Source organism: Kogia breviceps, chromosome 9 (genome assembly GCF_026419965.1).
Source record: "Kogia breviceps isolate mKogBre1 chromosome 9, mKogBre1 haplotype 1, whole genome shotgun sequence".
NCBI lineage: Eukaryota > Metazoa > Chordata > Mammalia > Artiodactyla > Physeteridae > Kogia > Kogia breviceps.
Window position 1 is genome coordinate 41,122,756 of NC_081318.1, and position 15,512 is coordinate 41,138,267.

Here is a 15,512-nt window from a genome sequence, read left to right on the forward strand (position 1 = left end):
CCATCAGCTGGCTGCTGCACGCAGCACGGAGGCAAATCTCAGTGCCATGAAGATCCCTTAGGCATGTGTCTTGTTTTTATAAAATGTTTATATTTCCTGAGAAGGAAAATGCAAACTCCAAGTGACCAAATATTTTGGGAGACTGTGTATTCAGTGGGTTGAAGAAACTCTTACTTCTTAGCTCTTGACTAATTATTTCAGAAGGAGGTATTTGTTATTTTCTACTTAGTGTGACTTTATGGGAAGGATAAGTCCATCCACACAATTAATCCAAGTTAATGGATATAAAAAGTTTGAATAGTCCCAAAATAGGTCATTTACCATGATGTTGGGGGAAGGGGAGCTGCAGGGACAAACACCAGGGAAGCAGAGAAGCAAAATGTGGAAAATCCAGACCCAGGAGCTAACAGACCTAGGAACAGATTCCAAGGCCGTCATTTGCAAATCTGGCTCTTTAGTCAAGTTCTGTCACCCATTCTAAACCTGTTCTTCTTACGTCTAAAAGTGAAGATGATAAAAAGTGTCCACATCCTTGGGTTGTTAGGAGGACTCAATGAAATAGTGCATGAAAAGCCCATAGCATATGCCCCGCACATAACATCCACTCAGAGAAATGGTCACCCTTATTATGAGCTGATAACCAGAATTTAACAAATGTCACAGTGTCAATATGTAAATGGTAAAACTGACACTGTGAATGTATTTGTGTATACCTCATCTTATCTCAGAATGTACAGTAAAAGTAGATGAGAAAGAAAAAGTAAAAGCAAATAGAGCCAGAAATAAGGCTAATGCCTAATCCTGCAAACCTGCATCCTTGCTAAATATTGGCCACAAGCTTTGCTCACGGCTCTCGTAGCTAAAGCCAGTGTTCAGTGCACTTGACAAATACTTATCAAGTGCCTGCCACCTGCCAGGTACTGTTCTGTGTGTTGATAATTCAGCAGTGAAGAGAACAGATACAATTATCACCCTTGTAGTGATTATATTTAAATGGGGAGAAATAGATGATAAACATGGTAAATAAGATTGTAGCATGTTAAAAGAGGATACAGGAATGCTTGCTTCAGCAGCACATATACTAAAATTGGAATAATATAGAGAAGATTACAATGGCCCCTGTGCAAGGATGCGTGAAGTGTTCCATATTTTTAGCAGATGCAAACTATGACATATAGAATGGATAAACTACAAGGTCCTATTGTATAGCACAGGGAACTATATTCAATAGCCCATAATAAACCATAATGGAAAAGAATATGAAAAAGAATATATACAACAGAATCACTTTAATGTACAGCAGAAATTAGCACAACATTGTAAATCAACTGTACTTCAATAAAAAAAAATTCTTCCAAAAGAGGATATAGGAAATTAAAAGCAGAATAAGGGAAATGGGGAGTTTGCAATTTTAAATAAAGTGGCAAGAGTAGGTCTCTCTAGTTGGCATGGTGACATTTGAGTAAAGATGTATAAAGGACTAAGGGAACAGGCTATGTGTATATGTGAGAGAAACGATTTCCAGCAGAGAGGATCACGATCAGTGCAAAGGCCCTGAAGTCAGAGTAGGTCTGGGCACTCAAATTAGTAACAAGGAGGCAAGTGTGGTTGGAGCAGAACAAGCAATAGGAGGTGAGGCCAGAAGGGTAGCCAGAAGCCTGAATTTGTGGGGCCTTGGTGGGGAACCATTGGCACGGGGGCTGGTGTGCTCTGACTTGGGTTTTTAGCTGTTGTATGGGGAATAGACTCCAAGGAGGCAAGTTTGGAAGCAGAGAGATCAGTGAGGAAGGAAGTTATTTCAGTAATCCAAGCAAGAGGTGATGAGAAGTGATTAGAGTCCCTGTCATAGATTATATAGATTTTGAAGATAAGAAGCAAAGGTATTTACTGATCAATTAGTTGCAGGGTATAAGAGAAGGATGAACTCAGATTTGGGGCCTGAACAACTAAAGGACAGAGTGAATGGAGCAAGCTTGGACAAGGGAATCAAGAGTTCAGTTTTGGACCTGTCAAGTTGGAGGCATCTGTGAGATATCCAAATAGACAGCTGGATTGATGAGTTTGGAGTTTGGCTGAGAGGTCTAGGTTAGAATTATAAATTTGGATGTAATCAGCAGAAAGTTGGTGTTTAAAGTCATGAGTCTGAAATATAAAGACCAGAAGAGGTGCAAGGAATGATCTTGAGGACCATGTAATAAGACAGAAACAGATCGATTTCTATGAAATAGACACTGTTACTCAGCCCAAAGTCTCCCCAGAGCCCTTGTAGATCAGGGATTGGCCAACTATAACTCTTAGGCCAAAACTGACCCGCTATCTGTTTTTGTAAATAGAGTTTTATTGGAACACAGCTACGCTCCTTTGTTTACATGCTGTCAACTGCTTTCACTCTACCATGGCGGAGATGAGTAGTTGCAACAGAGTGTATGACCCACCACGTCTGGAACATTTACCATCTGGCCTTTTACAGAAAACATTTGCCAACCTGTGTTCTAGATGAACACCAGATGGCAGCTCAGCAGGGCAGACCCCAGGTCCAGGAAGGAGTCTGACTAGTCTAGTGGTGCTGTCTGTCCTCTGTGCATGGCACTGGCCTCATTGGGCCTGGACATGGGATTCTGTTCTGGAGAAAGTGTTAGAATTTGAATTGGTCTTCACACACTCGTTTATTCTCCCTCCTTTAATCTTCCTCCTTTTATTTATTTACAGGGCTTTTAGATAGAATTAGGGGAATATTTATCAAAGCAAAGCCAGTGAACGCATGACCTTGACCTCATTAGCCCCAAGCTGAGAATTTCAAAACTCAATTCCAGCCCATGGTTATTACCTGGATTACCCCAGAGGTCATATCTCATTTACAGAGACACCGTATAGGGATTCCATATGGTTTCCTAATATGAGTGAATTCGGTAACTACTGAGTCCATTTGCAGGGAAAGAAGAGGATCTAATTTAGGGGAAAAAAAAAAAATCTGTTCCATTTCCTGCATTGCCTAATCATGTTTTGGAGTCCTTTGGGGTTCATAACAAGAAAAGGTAACTCTTGTAGCAGCAGATCCACTTATTCTGATAGTCTGTCTCCGAAGATGGTTCATAATGGTGTGTCATGATGAGCACATCTGGGTCTTACACTAAAAATCATGAATCATCAAGTTCTTTTAGTTATTTCCTCCTTTTGGTCCTTGTCTCTGCATCTTCATCTCCATTTTAATAACTAAACTCTAGCCTAGTAAAATTATTACTTAAAGATACATCTCTAACCTAAGACTTGATGAAATTGCCAGATTCTCTCTCCCATGATTTCCCCGTCGCCCCAACTCAGAAGCCAGGAGTGGTGATTTATTGCTGTGTGCAACTGCGCTGGCAATTCCCCACCTTCTTCTCCATTTGGAGCAGGGTTCATCAAAGCTGCAATTTGCTGAGTCCATTCTACAAAAGCTGAATGCTGATAATAGATAGTTTTAGTGATCTGAAAGCCTGAGATGAGACCCCATGAGACCCACACTGGAAAAGCAAATGCAAATAAAGCAAATGCACCAAGCTGTACCTCTGGGGCTGAATCTTCACATTAGGCTTTATAAAGAGTCAGTTGGAACAGTATCAAATGACAGGGCATTTGAGGCCATTGAAGTCCAAAATATGTATTAACCGCTTTCTAGAATATCTTGTTAGATGGCCAGATCCTTTTCTATCACTTCTTATTCTTTTTTTTTTCTCATGGGTAAATTGACTCAGTTTGCACAAGAAACACTTGAGTTTGTACCCCTATTCAGCGCTTCACCTCTGTAAACTCTTTCCCATCTGTGAGATGGGAATGATGATATTAATACCTGTTCCCAAAAGTTGGCATTTTTTTGGTGGGGAGGAGGGAAGGGGTGTTAAGTGAGCTAAAATTGCATAGTACACTGCCTGGCTCATAGCACACACTTACCGAGTGTCTGTACCTTCCGCACCCGGAAACAGAACACCATGTGAAGACAGATTGCCTACAATCCAGAGCAAGCCCAGAGTTAAGGCTGAAGCTGACGAAAACGTGAGCCTTGACTACAGTGTAATATGGGCACAAGGAATGTTTGGCTTGAGGAAAGAAGAGAATATTATCAAAGCAAATTCAGTAACACCTTGCATTCCTGCCCAATGCTTACAGCTAACTTACACTCACACTGTCTCCTCTGGGACAGGAAAGATTCTTATTCCCATTTTACAGATGAGGAAACTGAGACTTACAGGAGCTACCTGAAATGCCAGTCATGGGCAGAGCCTAGACTGAAGTCCTAGCCTTCTGAGTTTGGGTCAGGGCTTTCAACGCTGCTCTGAGGGCTGGACTGTGGGTCTCTCTATACATCCTCAAGTAGAACAACTCTAGCTTTACTAGACTCAAATGCTAGGGCACTACATAAAATTTCACATGATAAAAAAAAATCTCTGCTCTTGAAATAAAAGATTTAAAACCCATTGCACTCTATTATCATATCTTTACAGCATAGTACATCTAAACCTAAATTACATTGTATTAGCCTGAGACAAGATGCAAATATGCCTTAATTTATCCTCTCATTATCCCAATCTCTGTGGGCTACAATCTGGGTCAATGTGTTGTTCCCAGTTGTAAGTGACAGAATCCAAAGCAAAATGTGGTCCTGTACTTTGCCCGATACTGTGTTTGCTGTGGAATAGTCATCATGTGGTTGTCCAACATTCCAGTTTGGTCAGATCACAAATGCAGTCTAGGAGTTTATCTGCTGTAGGGGGGCGGAATATGACCAGAGATTCACTGTCTCAGCAGAGCTGAGTGAATTTGTGCATAAATTTATATCTGTGGCTTTGTAAAACAAGAGAAGAAACTTCTCGGGAGACCTTGGTCTAGAAAACGTCACTGAAGTGATGTCTTGTGGGAATCTGTAGATGTCAGAGAACCTATAGTGTTATTAGAATAGATAACCCTTTCCACGGATGCTTAATAAATGATTCTCTAAAGCACCCACTTGGGAGTATCAGGTTGTTCATGAAAAGTTGCAGCTTGCACTCGCCTCCCTCATCTGCCCATGGCGCCTTTTCAGCCAAGTGCTGTTCTCAAGGCGCGCTGTGGAATATGTGTTTATCCTTTCACAGGGAACTAAAGGAGAAGATTCAGCCAGAAATCTTGGAGTTGATCAAACAACAACGCCTGAACCGCCTCGTGGAAGGGACCTGCTTTAGGAAACTCAACTGCCGGCGGAGGCAAGGTATTGTTTGGGGCCACTCCAGACCCAGCAAGGAAGAACAGTGGCCTGCCCCCTGCAGAATCACATGGGCATGGGTGTTGGTTTAAGGGTAGTCTATGCAGCATTGTACTCAGGACAGGACTAGCAGTCCAAGTAAGTTCTGATTTCCCATGTATACCCAGGGAGGGTCAAAATCTAGAATCCCCAGGAGACCTGTGGAACTGAAGAGCCACCTGTGCCATTTCGTGCGTCAAGTCTGCCAGTAGTGGTTCAACAACAGCTAATGTTATTGAGAGCTAACCGTGTGCCAGGCTCTCACTTTACCTATGTTAATGAATTTCATCTTCCCAGTAACCCTATGAAGTAGCTACTGTGATTACGCCCAGTTTACAGATAGGGAAACTAAGGCAGTGAGGTGCGAAGTGACTTGTTCAAAGTCACAGAAGAGCAGGGGTTTATACTCCAGCAGCTCTATGGCTCTAACTTTTTTTTTTTTTTTTTTTTTTTTTTTTTTGCGGTACGCGGGCCTCTCACTGTTGTGGCCTCTCCCGTTGCGGAGCACAGGCTCCGGACGCACAGGCTCAGCGGCCATGGCTCACGGGCCCAGCCGCCCCGCGGCATGTGGGATCCTCCCGGACCAGGGCACGAACCCGTGTCCCCTGCATTGGCAGGCGGATTCTCAACCACTGCGCCACCAGGGAAGCCCCTATGGCTCTAACTTTTAATGATTCACTATGCTCTCAGGAGAGCTGGCACCCACTGTTGGATTTGATCTTGACATTTTCAGCATGGATGGCCCTGATTTTCAAATCCCCATACTAATTCTCTTCCAAGTCAGAATTATTTTATTTGTAGATATAAGTAACAGTGAACCAAGGTGGGATAGAATCAATTTTCATTATTTTGTAAGACAAATTTCTGAATTGTCTCTATAAACTTTAATCCCAATATCAAGTTAAAATGGATGCCATTAGACTACTTCCAATAGGTGGAAAGACTTTCCAGCTGTTTCTTAACCAGGGAAGTAAAGTCCCTTGATTGCTTTCTTGACATACTGCTCGTTGCAAAGTACTCATATCATACTGTCCTGGAAACAAATAGTCAGAAAATAAAATTCAAAGATAAGATTTGGGGAGAGGTGAAGAGATTGGGGAACAGTCAGGAACAAGCATAAGCATTAGCAGCTGCACCAAGAACAAACATCAGTTATGGCCCCAGAGAAACCCTGGCAGATATTCTTGAAACCCGATGGATGCCCTGCTCAGACACAGACCTCGCCCACTAGTGACAAACATCATTTCATGTTTATGCTGAGCCCATCCTCCCGGCCATTTACTTTTAATGGCTTTGTGCTGAATATTGAGTAAATTCAACGTATCTCTAAGGTAAGCATTAAAAATCATATTAAGGAATGTCCAAAGGCAGAACTTCCTTGACGAACGAAAATGCAGGTTATTCCCAGAGGATAAGAAACCATGACAGTGAGCTTCAGGCTGGGCGTCAGGGGAGGACAATGGGCAGAGTAAGAAAGGGCTGAGTTACAGCTGGGACTGACAAAGGGCTCACATTAGGAAGAAGGAACTCATCTCTCCCATTCAGCCATTAGAGGAGCGGTTCGCCCCCTCCTTCCTCACTGCAGTCCTCGCATTTGGGCACCTTCATCAGAGCGAATGCTGTTCTAAGAAGATAGTGTGGCGCAGGGAGGAAGACAAGAGCCCTGGAGCCAGATGAAGGGGGTACCTTCCTACCTCTGCCCCTGTCCAGCCCTGTGACCTTGAGCACTTTCCCCATCTGAAATGGGGTTAACAATGCCTGTCCCCTAAAGTTATTGTGAGGAAGAAAAGTGGTCATGAATGCAGCTCTTAGAAAGCAGCTTTAAAAAAAAAAGGGGTGGTAGCTACTGTTTTATTCTGGACGATCCTGTAGAAAAGAACAATGAGCTGGGGGTGAGTAGACTTCGTTCCAAGCTTCTCAACTCTGTACTTGCGGAGTTAACCACGTGGGTGTTTTTATGCAGAACACTTGACCTCTCGGGGCCACACTTTCTCACCTGTTAAGTGGGAGAATAGGACTAGATGACCTATTAGTTCAGTTAGCCAGATTGCCTGCTATATGCTCTGATCTCCTCATTGCCTTTGGCAAAATCAGTATTCAGGATATATTGCCCACGTAAGGTGATTTATAGAGTTTTTATTTACCTGACATTGGGCAAAAGGCACAGAAGTGGGGGGAGGAGAGAGGTGGCAAATAGACACGTGCCACCAAATGCCTCCGCTCATGCCTAGCTAGAATCCTTCGGAACCTAATTCCGAGAACCCACTTTGACCTTCCAGTCTACTCCACCATGAGACTTCCCTTTCTAGGCTGAAATGGGTAGATTCTACTCGAAGAATCCTGTTTCTAGATGTCATAATTACAGTTTTTTGGCTAAAGAAGTGCTAGACCCAAATATGCCACTTTTTCCAGTTTTCTAAAAATGAATTACCTACTGAGCAAAAAATATTAGCATCTAGATTATAAATTTATTAGTTAAACTCCCTAGGGAGCACGACCATCTGTGTTTAGTATAAAATCATCCTTCCAGGGCTTCCCTGGTGGCGCAATGGTTGAGAATCCGCCTGCCGATGCAGGGGACACGGGTTCGTGCCCCGGTCCGGGAAGATCCCACATGCCGCGGAGCGGCTGGGCCCGTGAGCCATGGCCGCTGAGCCTGTGCGTCCGGAGCCTGTGCTCCGCAACGGGAGAGGCCACAACAGTGAGAGGCCCGCATACCACAAAAAAATAAATAAATAAATAAATAAATAAATAAAATCATCCTTCCAAATGAAGGAAGGATTTTTGGTGTTTGGTAAATTGATCTAAAATCTGGTGACTAGCTCTGTGTGCTTAAAAATAGGGATTCGAAGCAGACTGTGCTGAAATTGGTTTCCTGTCACCCCATCAAAACATTCCATTTAGATTTACCCACATTAATGAGGACATGGTGTAAAATCATTTTAATCCCTCCTAGAAAGGTGAGATCTCAGACAGGAACAGCCATGAGCCATCCCAGGTTAAAGAGCAAGCACGTGCGCAAAGGGCCCGTGCGTGACCACACTCCCTCTAAACTTGTCCAACAGTGAGTCAAACACAGATGAGTGGATTTAAGTATTAACTTTACAGGGGAAAATAGGAAAGAGCTTCCTGTCTCACAGAACTGGAAAGGAGAGAGCAGATGTAGAGCCCTTCAGTGTGCCATGTTTGGCTAGAAGGCCCCTGAGTTGCTACTCGCCCATCATTCTACCTGCCTCCTTTGCAACCCTGCTACTTGGTTAGTCCAATATAGATATATACAAATCCGGATTTCTGGGAATTCTGACCACAGTAGAACTGAGAGGCGGTAAATCATGGGAGACACACCAAGCTGCATTCAAGTCCCCGCCTCCCCACCCCCTAGCTGGGTAGCCTTGGACAACCTAATAAATCTCTCTGTGCTTCTGTTTCCTGATCTGTCAAGTGGGGATGATGTCAGTTCCTACATCAAATCATTGCAAGGGTTAAATAAAATCATGCGTCTATAGCACTTGGTGCTCAGCACATGGCCAAACATTCATTAATGGTATTTAGTATTAATTTTAGCTTACAGTTACTCAGAATATAGGTTTTTAAACACAGGCCATAGAGTGGCAAAGGCTGTCACATACTTGCTTCACTCTGTCCCGCATTCTCTATGGAATATGAAAGGCTCTTGTTCACAATCCTTCATGATGAGATTGCCTTGCTTCCGTGTTTCCTGAACTTCTCAAGAGAGTTAAGATGAAATCCCAGAAGTTGTCTATGTTCGAGCCGTTATATGCTTCATGAGAATCTACAAGCTCAGGAACTGCCTCCTATTTTCCTTTCTTTTCAGAGATTAGGGTCTTTAAGAATCACTTCCATCGAATAGTCTTGATAAGAGCCCAGGGCTACACATTGGAGTATCATTTTCAAGAAATGATAGCATGAAACTTTTGCTTCTCGTTGAAGACAGTGTCCATTTTGTTGACCAGTATCCCTTCTCTAAGCATTAACACTACAGACTTAATCTGAAACCCACTGGTGAGTGAAACGTGTACCCAGAGGAGTTGGCATGTTCCAGCACTGAGGCCAAGGGCAGTGTACCTGCCTTGTTCTTTCAGCTCGCTCAGAAGACCTAGAGCCGAACGGTACGTTCAGGCCATTTCAGTAACCATATGAACCCTTTGGGGGAGCAGGTTGTTTCTTCCTCTTTGATTGAAATTTTCTTTTAATATTTAATTAAACCTTATCATAACTCATTTTTACAAAAAGGCAGGTATAAATAAATGCATTTTTTCAAAAGAAGAAAAGCCAGATGATTTTCAGAAAAACATCACTTTGCAATAGATCAAAATAACAGATAATCATTGTTCTCAAAAGGTGGAGGGACCAGTAATGTGAATGAGAGGGGTTACCATTGACTAGAAGATTAGGAAGGCACTAATATTTGAGAGCCAGCTCTGTGGAAGGTGCATGATGGATACTCTATATATGTTTTACTCATATAATTTTTAGGGTTACTTAACAAAGGAACCATAGGGCTCCCTAAGGTTTTTATAATTTGACCAAGACTTCATAGCTGATGTGTCAAGACCAGGTGTGTAACTCAGGTCTATGTGACTCCAAAGTATCAGTTAGGCCAAACCATCTCTAAAATGACTTGGGGGCTCTGGAGTTATCTTTTGCTATGAAAGGAGAGTCTCCAGGGAGACAGAATTCTGAATCAAAGCAAGAGTATCTCATTCTGAAGAATGTTCAGTGAAGTGAGGAAGATTTGAAAGGCGGAATGACCTTCATTCTGTATCCATAGTTGTTGTCTTCCTTTACTGGACCAACAGAGAGATCTTATATCTCATCACCTGGAAGATGACATTTCCCTTTAAAAGCATTGCTGGGGGCTTCCCTGGTGGCGCAGTGGTTGAGAATCTGCCTGCCGATGCAGGGGACACGGGTTCGTGCCCCGGTCCGGGAGGATCCCACATGCCGCGGAGCGGCTGGGCCCGTGAGCCATGGCTGCTGAGCCTGCGCGTCCGGAGCCTGTGCTCCGCAACGGGAGAGGCCACAGCAGTGAGAGGCCCACGTACTGCAAAAAATAAAATAAAATAAAATAAAAGCATCGCTGGGGTTCCTCATGGTTTGTGACTTGGAAACGTTTGACCCTAGGCAGGAAGCAGACCTTCCCCTGAGCACACTGAAGATTTTGCACATTTTAGGTTAACCTAAGAAAGACCCAAAGTCCTAGTGGAAGTGCCATAAGATTTCACTTTAGTAAAGGCCACCTATCTCCCAAACACAGAACCTTCAGGGCCCCCTGGGCCATCAGCCAGCTGCCAACTGCGGACTTTGCGCACAAGACAAAGATGTCCCCTGAGTCCATGGCAGAGTCGATCAGGACTCGGTTCTTGCTGTGCCCTGTGCCTCACTTTACAGTCCACATTTCACACTCAACAGTGGTAGCTATTATTCAGCTTGCCCATCTCCCATAAACACCTGCTGGCCGACCCAACACTTGTCTCCAGCCTGGGTATGAAGAGAGCCAATGAGGTGCACCGTTCCATATAGCTACCTATGGCTATTTAAGTTAATTAAAATTAAATAAAATTCAATATTTCTTCTATTACTATTGAATAAGCAGGTACAGAGTATTTGCATCATTGCAGAAAGTTCTGTCGAACATTGCTGCAAGAATTACAGTTGTCAAGGGTGATTAGCTCCATAATGATCTATGTGACATTGGGAATAACTTTAATCAGCCCTGGAGACCTTCTTACCAGGCTGTGAACTTTGAAACCAGCTTTTCCCTCTGAACCTTCACACACACACACACACACACACACACACACACACACACACACACACACACACAAAAGAGTGAAACACAAAATTATCTCCATATTTTCAGTTTTTGAGTTGGGGGAATGAAAGGATGGCTATTAACGTGCTAACATTTCTAATTGACTGAAAGACCTCTATACTAACTCCTGTTTTCTCTTTAAATGCTACTAAACAATCTTTGCTAATGTTCTCACTGCTTCCTCCTAATTGCTTTTAGTGACACAATCCACTCATTCATTGCCCAGAGGGATTGGGGAACTAGTAACATCAAGCTGGGTTTTGAATAGAAAATACACATTTTTCTTACCATAAAAGAAACTGCAAATCAAGCTGCCGCTTGCGGCTGACACTGAAACTGTCTAACCCAACAAGTCGGTGCTGGTCGGAGGTGGCATCTCTGCTCTCCTTTATAGAGGCTCTGCCTTCAAGACAGCCACACATCAGTTATGATGCCTCTAAACCTTCGCAGAGGTAACGACTCCAGCCTTTATCCTGAGAGAGATACTGGCTGAGTATCCGCCCCTTTGTTTATGAGTCAAAACAACCTTCGCAAGCCGTTCAGCCCCTTTTCCAATATTTTGTCATCCATCCAAGACTTCCTATTTGATGGCGGGGGCAGAACACATCACTCACATCAATGATGCACAGATCTTTTGCTCTCCACCATTGTAGTAGTAGACAGAGAAAGAGGAGCTTCTATAGGATAAGAGAAGAGGTAGCAGAGGTAGGAGGAAAACCAGAAGCTGGTGGTGTCGTAAAAGTCAAGAGAATTTAAGCCTCTGGAAAGAGGAACATCTGTCAGCTATACCCTGTATTGTTATGGCAAGGTTCCAAGTAGCCTTTTGTGTTTCTTTAAACAAACAGTGACTACAGCTTTTCAAGGAAGACGTTGTTTTACCACCCGGAACCCTGATAAATAGCCACTGTTTTCAGTAGTTTCTGAATGTAGGAGTGTGTTGCACAAGAGATTTTCCCTATTCCTGTGTTTCCCTGTAGTATAGGCGGAGTTACTGAGTCACGGTCCCTACTTCGCAGACCTGGGAAACAAGTGTTTCCACCATATTTCTTTAAGTTGCCACTAAGAGCTAGGGAGCTCCTTCTCCTTGAGCTGCTTGGCTTTGTCCCTCATGTCTGCCTTTCATCCTAATAATTTTTGCCACACCCAGTAGAGTACGGTAGGCGCTCTGCAAATATTCACTGGAGAAATAGACATAACGTACTAAATAGACAACTTATGAAAGTATGTGCAGCAAATTTTTGAAGTGTTGCAAATGAATGTAAGTTGTGCATTTTACTCCACAGTATATGTTTGTACCACTTAAATTTCTCAATGCTGCCCCAATTATATTGAGGATGATTGATCCATTTGTGCCATATTGACCCTTAGGCTTCAGGTTACCACTGCCAATCCCTAGAGTTTACTCCGGTTTGAAAAGTGAGGGATTTCTAGGAAGAACAGGCTAAGACCTCACTCAAAATAAGACCAGTGTGTCCAAGCACTACAGCTCACCAACCTCCTTCCCAGCTTTCTGTCACCCTTTTTCAGTTGCTCACTTAGCCAAAGTCCCACCTCAGAGGTAACAGGGGAAGGAGAGCTCTCTAGGAAATTTTCCCAGCTGGCTTTGTGGCCATCACAGTTCATTTAGACAGGGTGAAAGGTCCTTTGTGGGGAAGAAATCTCTACAATTTCTCATGCCAGGTTCCCAAAAGCACTGTTGGTGCTCGTGGCCAAAACTGGGCCCTCTCCTTTGGAACTGCAGTTCCTATTGTGAATTACAAGTCAAATTCCCAAGTGTGTTCTCCTCATGGAAAACTGCCTAATTGAAATGGTTATGAATTATTCAGGGAATAACTTTATTTTCTCCCTTTGGAATGCTCTCCCAGAAGAATGACCTGTGCTGTTGAGTGTGTGTGTGTGTGTGTGTGTATAGGTATATATATATATATATATATATATATATATATATATATATATATATATATATATATATATATATATATATAAAACAGAATTTTGAAAATTTAGCAATTCTAGATGTTTTCCTAGCACTCAAATCACTGTTTCTTTCCTCTCAAATTTTCCCACCAGCCTTTAGATTTTTTTTAAATATATGGATTGCCATATTTTGGCTACATTCAGGAATTCTCAAACCCTGTTTATAGATGAGAAAGAAATCACAGAGGCATTTTGCTTTTGTGGATCCATTTTGGGTGTTTTCTTTGTTCATTGTGTGGCTTTTACTTCCAGTTTTAAAACTTTCTTTCCTACAAAAAGAATTGTAGTTAAAATGTGGTTTTGCAGTGAAAGCAATTTTAGGTAGAAGAACATTTTTCTTAAACATTATAGAGACCTTTTTGGTCAGAGTGGCTTCAAAATAATTTGTTTTTGTAGACACAGTAATGGGGTGACTTGACCAAGGCCACTGTGTTTGCCAATTACATAATGTCACAAATGGGTTTACAGGTCACAGATGCTCTGTGTCTTAAGCATCTTGACCGGGTCCCCTTGGGTCTTCATTTATCAATTTAGCCAACAGCAGCTGTGTAACTTCCACGTGCCAGGCACTGTGCCAAGGGACCAGTGCAGTGCAATTGTGAAGACAGTGGTTGTCCTCAGAGTGCCCTGGCTTCTCCACACTGTCAGGGCTGATGTGTGTCCTGGAATCCTCTTCTGTCAGTAACCTTTCACACTGCACCCACTGGGGCAAGTTGCTTACCTAGGGTCTGTGGCAGATAATGGGGAATACTAAGGGGCTTAACATGGGAGCATCAAGGATCCAAGGAGATGCTGGAGCAGCTAAGAGGATGGGGAGGGTCCCTTTGGCTGCAGTAATCAGAGAGGGCTTCCTGGAGGAGGCAGCATCTAGCACAGCCCTGAGAGCTGCACAAAGATTGCTGTCACAATCTAAGTTTCTTATCTAGAAAAAGCACTCTCTGCCTCCTTCTTGCTGCCTCACCAGCTTATTCAAAAATTTTTATTACATTTGGGGAAGTCAACTTAAAGGAGTTATTTATAAGAATGATCCCAAGGTACTGGTCACACTTATTTAAGAGAACTAATTCTAGGAATGAGAGAGGAGATGATTGCAATATCCTCATTCTTGGATAAATTTCTGAATTATTAGTGTATTTCCTCATGAACTCCATCCCTTGTGTGTATCACTAGCTTCCTAACAATTTATTCATTGATTAGTTTGTGTGCCTAGGCCTCAGGGGTGAGGGGTTTGATATGCCAACTGAGATATGGCACAACCATCTCATCAGTCTTAAAATCTCACAGAGGCAAGTGGAAGCAGAAAAATTCTGAGAAAGCTGTTTTTTCTTCATCTCCCTTCCCACTTTTGTCAGGCCCACCCAGCTGAATAAGGAATAATCCCCTAGTCATTATAGATACTGATGAAATAACCCTCTGGAAGCCACCACCTCAGAAACCCTGTTGCCATTGTCCTCAAAGGATTTGATAACTTTCCCAGTGGTACCAAATGTCTACCAAGAAGGACAGGAGCTAACTAAATATCAAAATCGAGAAGGGACTAACTGCCAGGGCTCTAGAAGTCATTCCTTCTTGAAGACTTAAAATCGAAGGAACTGCGTGTTCTCCCAGGCAAGACTATGACAAAATGAGGATGTCAATAGTTTTTGGAAACCAGAATCGCTTACCTGGTAAATTTGTGTTTTTCTCCCCCAGACAAGTTTTGGTATTGTCGGCTTTCACCAAACCACAAGGTCCTGCATTATGGAGACTTGGAAGAAAGTCCTCAGGGAGAAGTGCCCCACGATTCCTTGCAGGACAAACGTAAGTGCCTCTCCTGTATTGGAGGCCTGAGTTTTGGTTGCTTGTTGGTTTCCTGGTCACAGAATATCATGCAGAAAGACTATCAACCTAAGTAAACCCATTAGGCGTGTCTCATCTAGCTGTGAGTCCTGGCCTGAACCATCTCATCAAGCATAAGACCTTGATGCATTTGTGGTTTGGGACTGAAGAGGGGAGGGTGTAAAAGGAATGCTCGCCTATCTTCCCTGAAAGACGTAAACCTGGGGTTCAAACACCCACTTTTACGTTACTTGTCCGGGTGTTATTCTAAGGAGCAAAAACAATATAAACTTGATTGTCAGTTGTCTTTTTCTGATGACCCAGAATAATTTCACATAAATCATGTGCTTGATCCTACCACGTTTATGCATTATAGTTTACTGTATCCCACACTTACAATGCAGAGCTAATGGCAGATCCACATATGGCTAGTTTACTTCAAAGAAGTAACTCAGACACTCAATAACTTTCTATGGTTTCCTAAATATTCCCCAAAATACATATTATTTATACCGATTTGCTATTTCTGTACCATGTCTTTTAAAGAGCCAGTCATACGCTAGATTATTTTAGCCCAACACCAAAGCAGGTTCCAGGTTTTTTTAGACAGCATTAAGTATACTA

General features: G+C 42.8%; 1 protein-coding gene and 1 pseudogene across 10 annotated transcripts in view; both read left to right on the top strand.

Moving 5' to 3' along the window:
• ELMO1 (engulfment and cell motility 1) overlaps positions 1–15,512 on the top strand; it is an 803,227-nt gene that overhangs the window by 736,861 nt on the left and 50,854 nt on the right. For all 10 annotated transcript variants that reach the window (XM_067042328.1, XM_067042327.1, XM_067042330.1 and 7 more), the window contains 2 exons: positions 5,112–5,224; positions 14,763–14,870. In XM_067042328.1, the coding sequence (XP_066898429.1) occupies positions 5,112–5,224; positions 14,763–14,870 (221 nt within the window). The remainder of the gene's footprint in view (positions 1–5,111; positions 5,225–14,762; positions 14,871–15,512) is intronic.
• On the top strand, positions 1,062–1,153 carry LOC131763143 (U6 spliceosomal RNA; annotated as a pseudogene).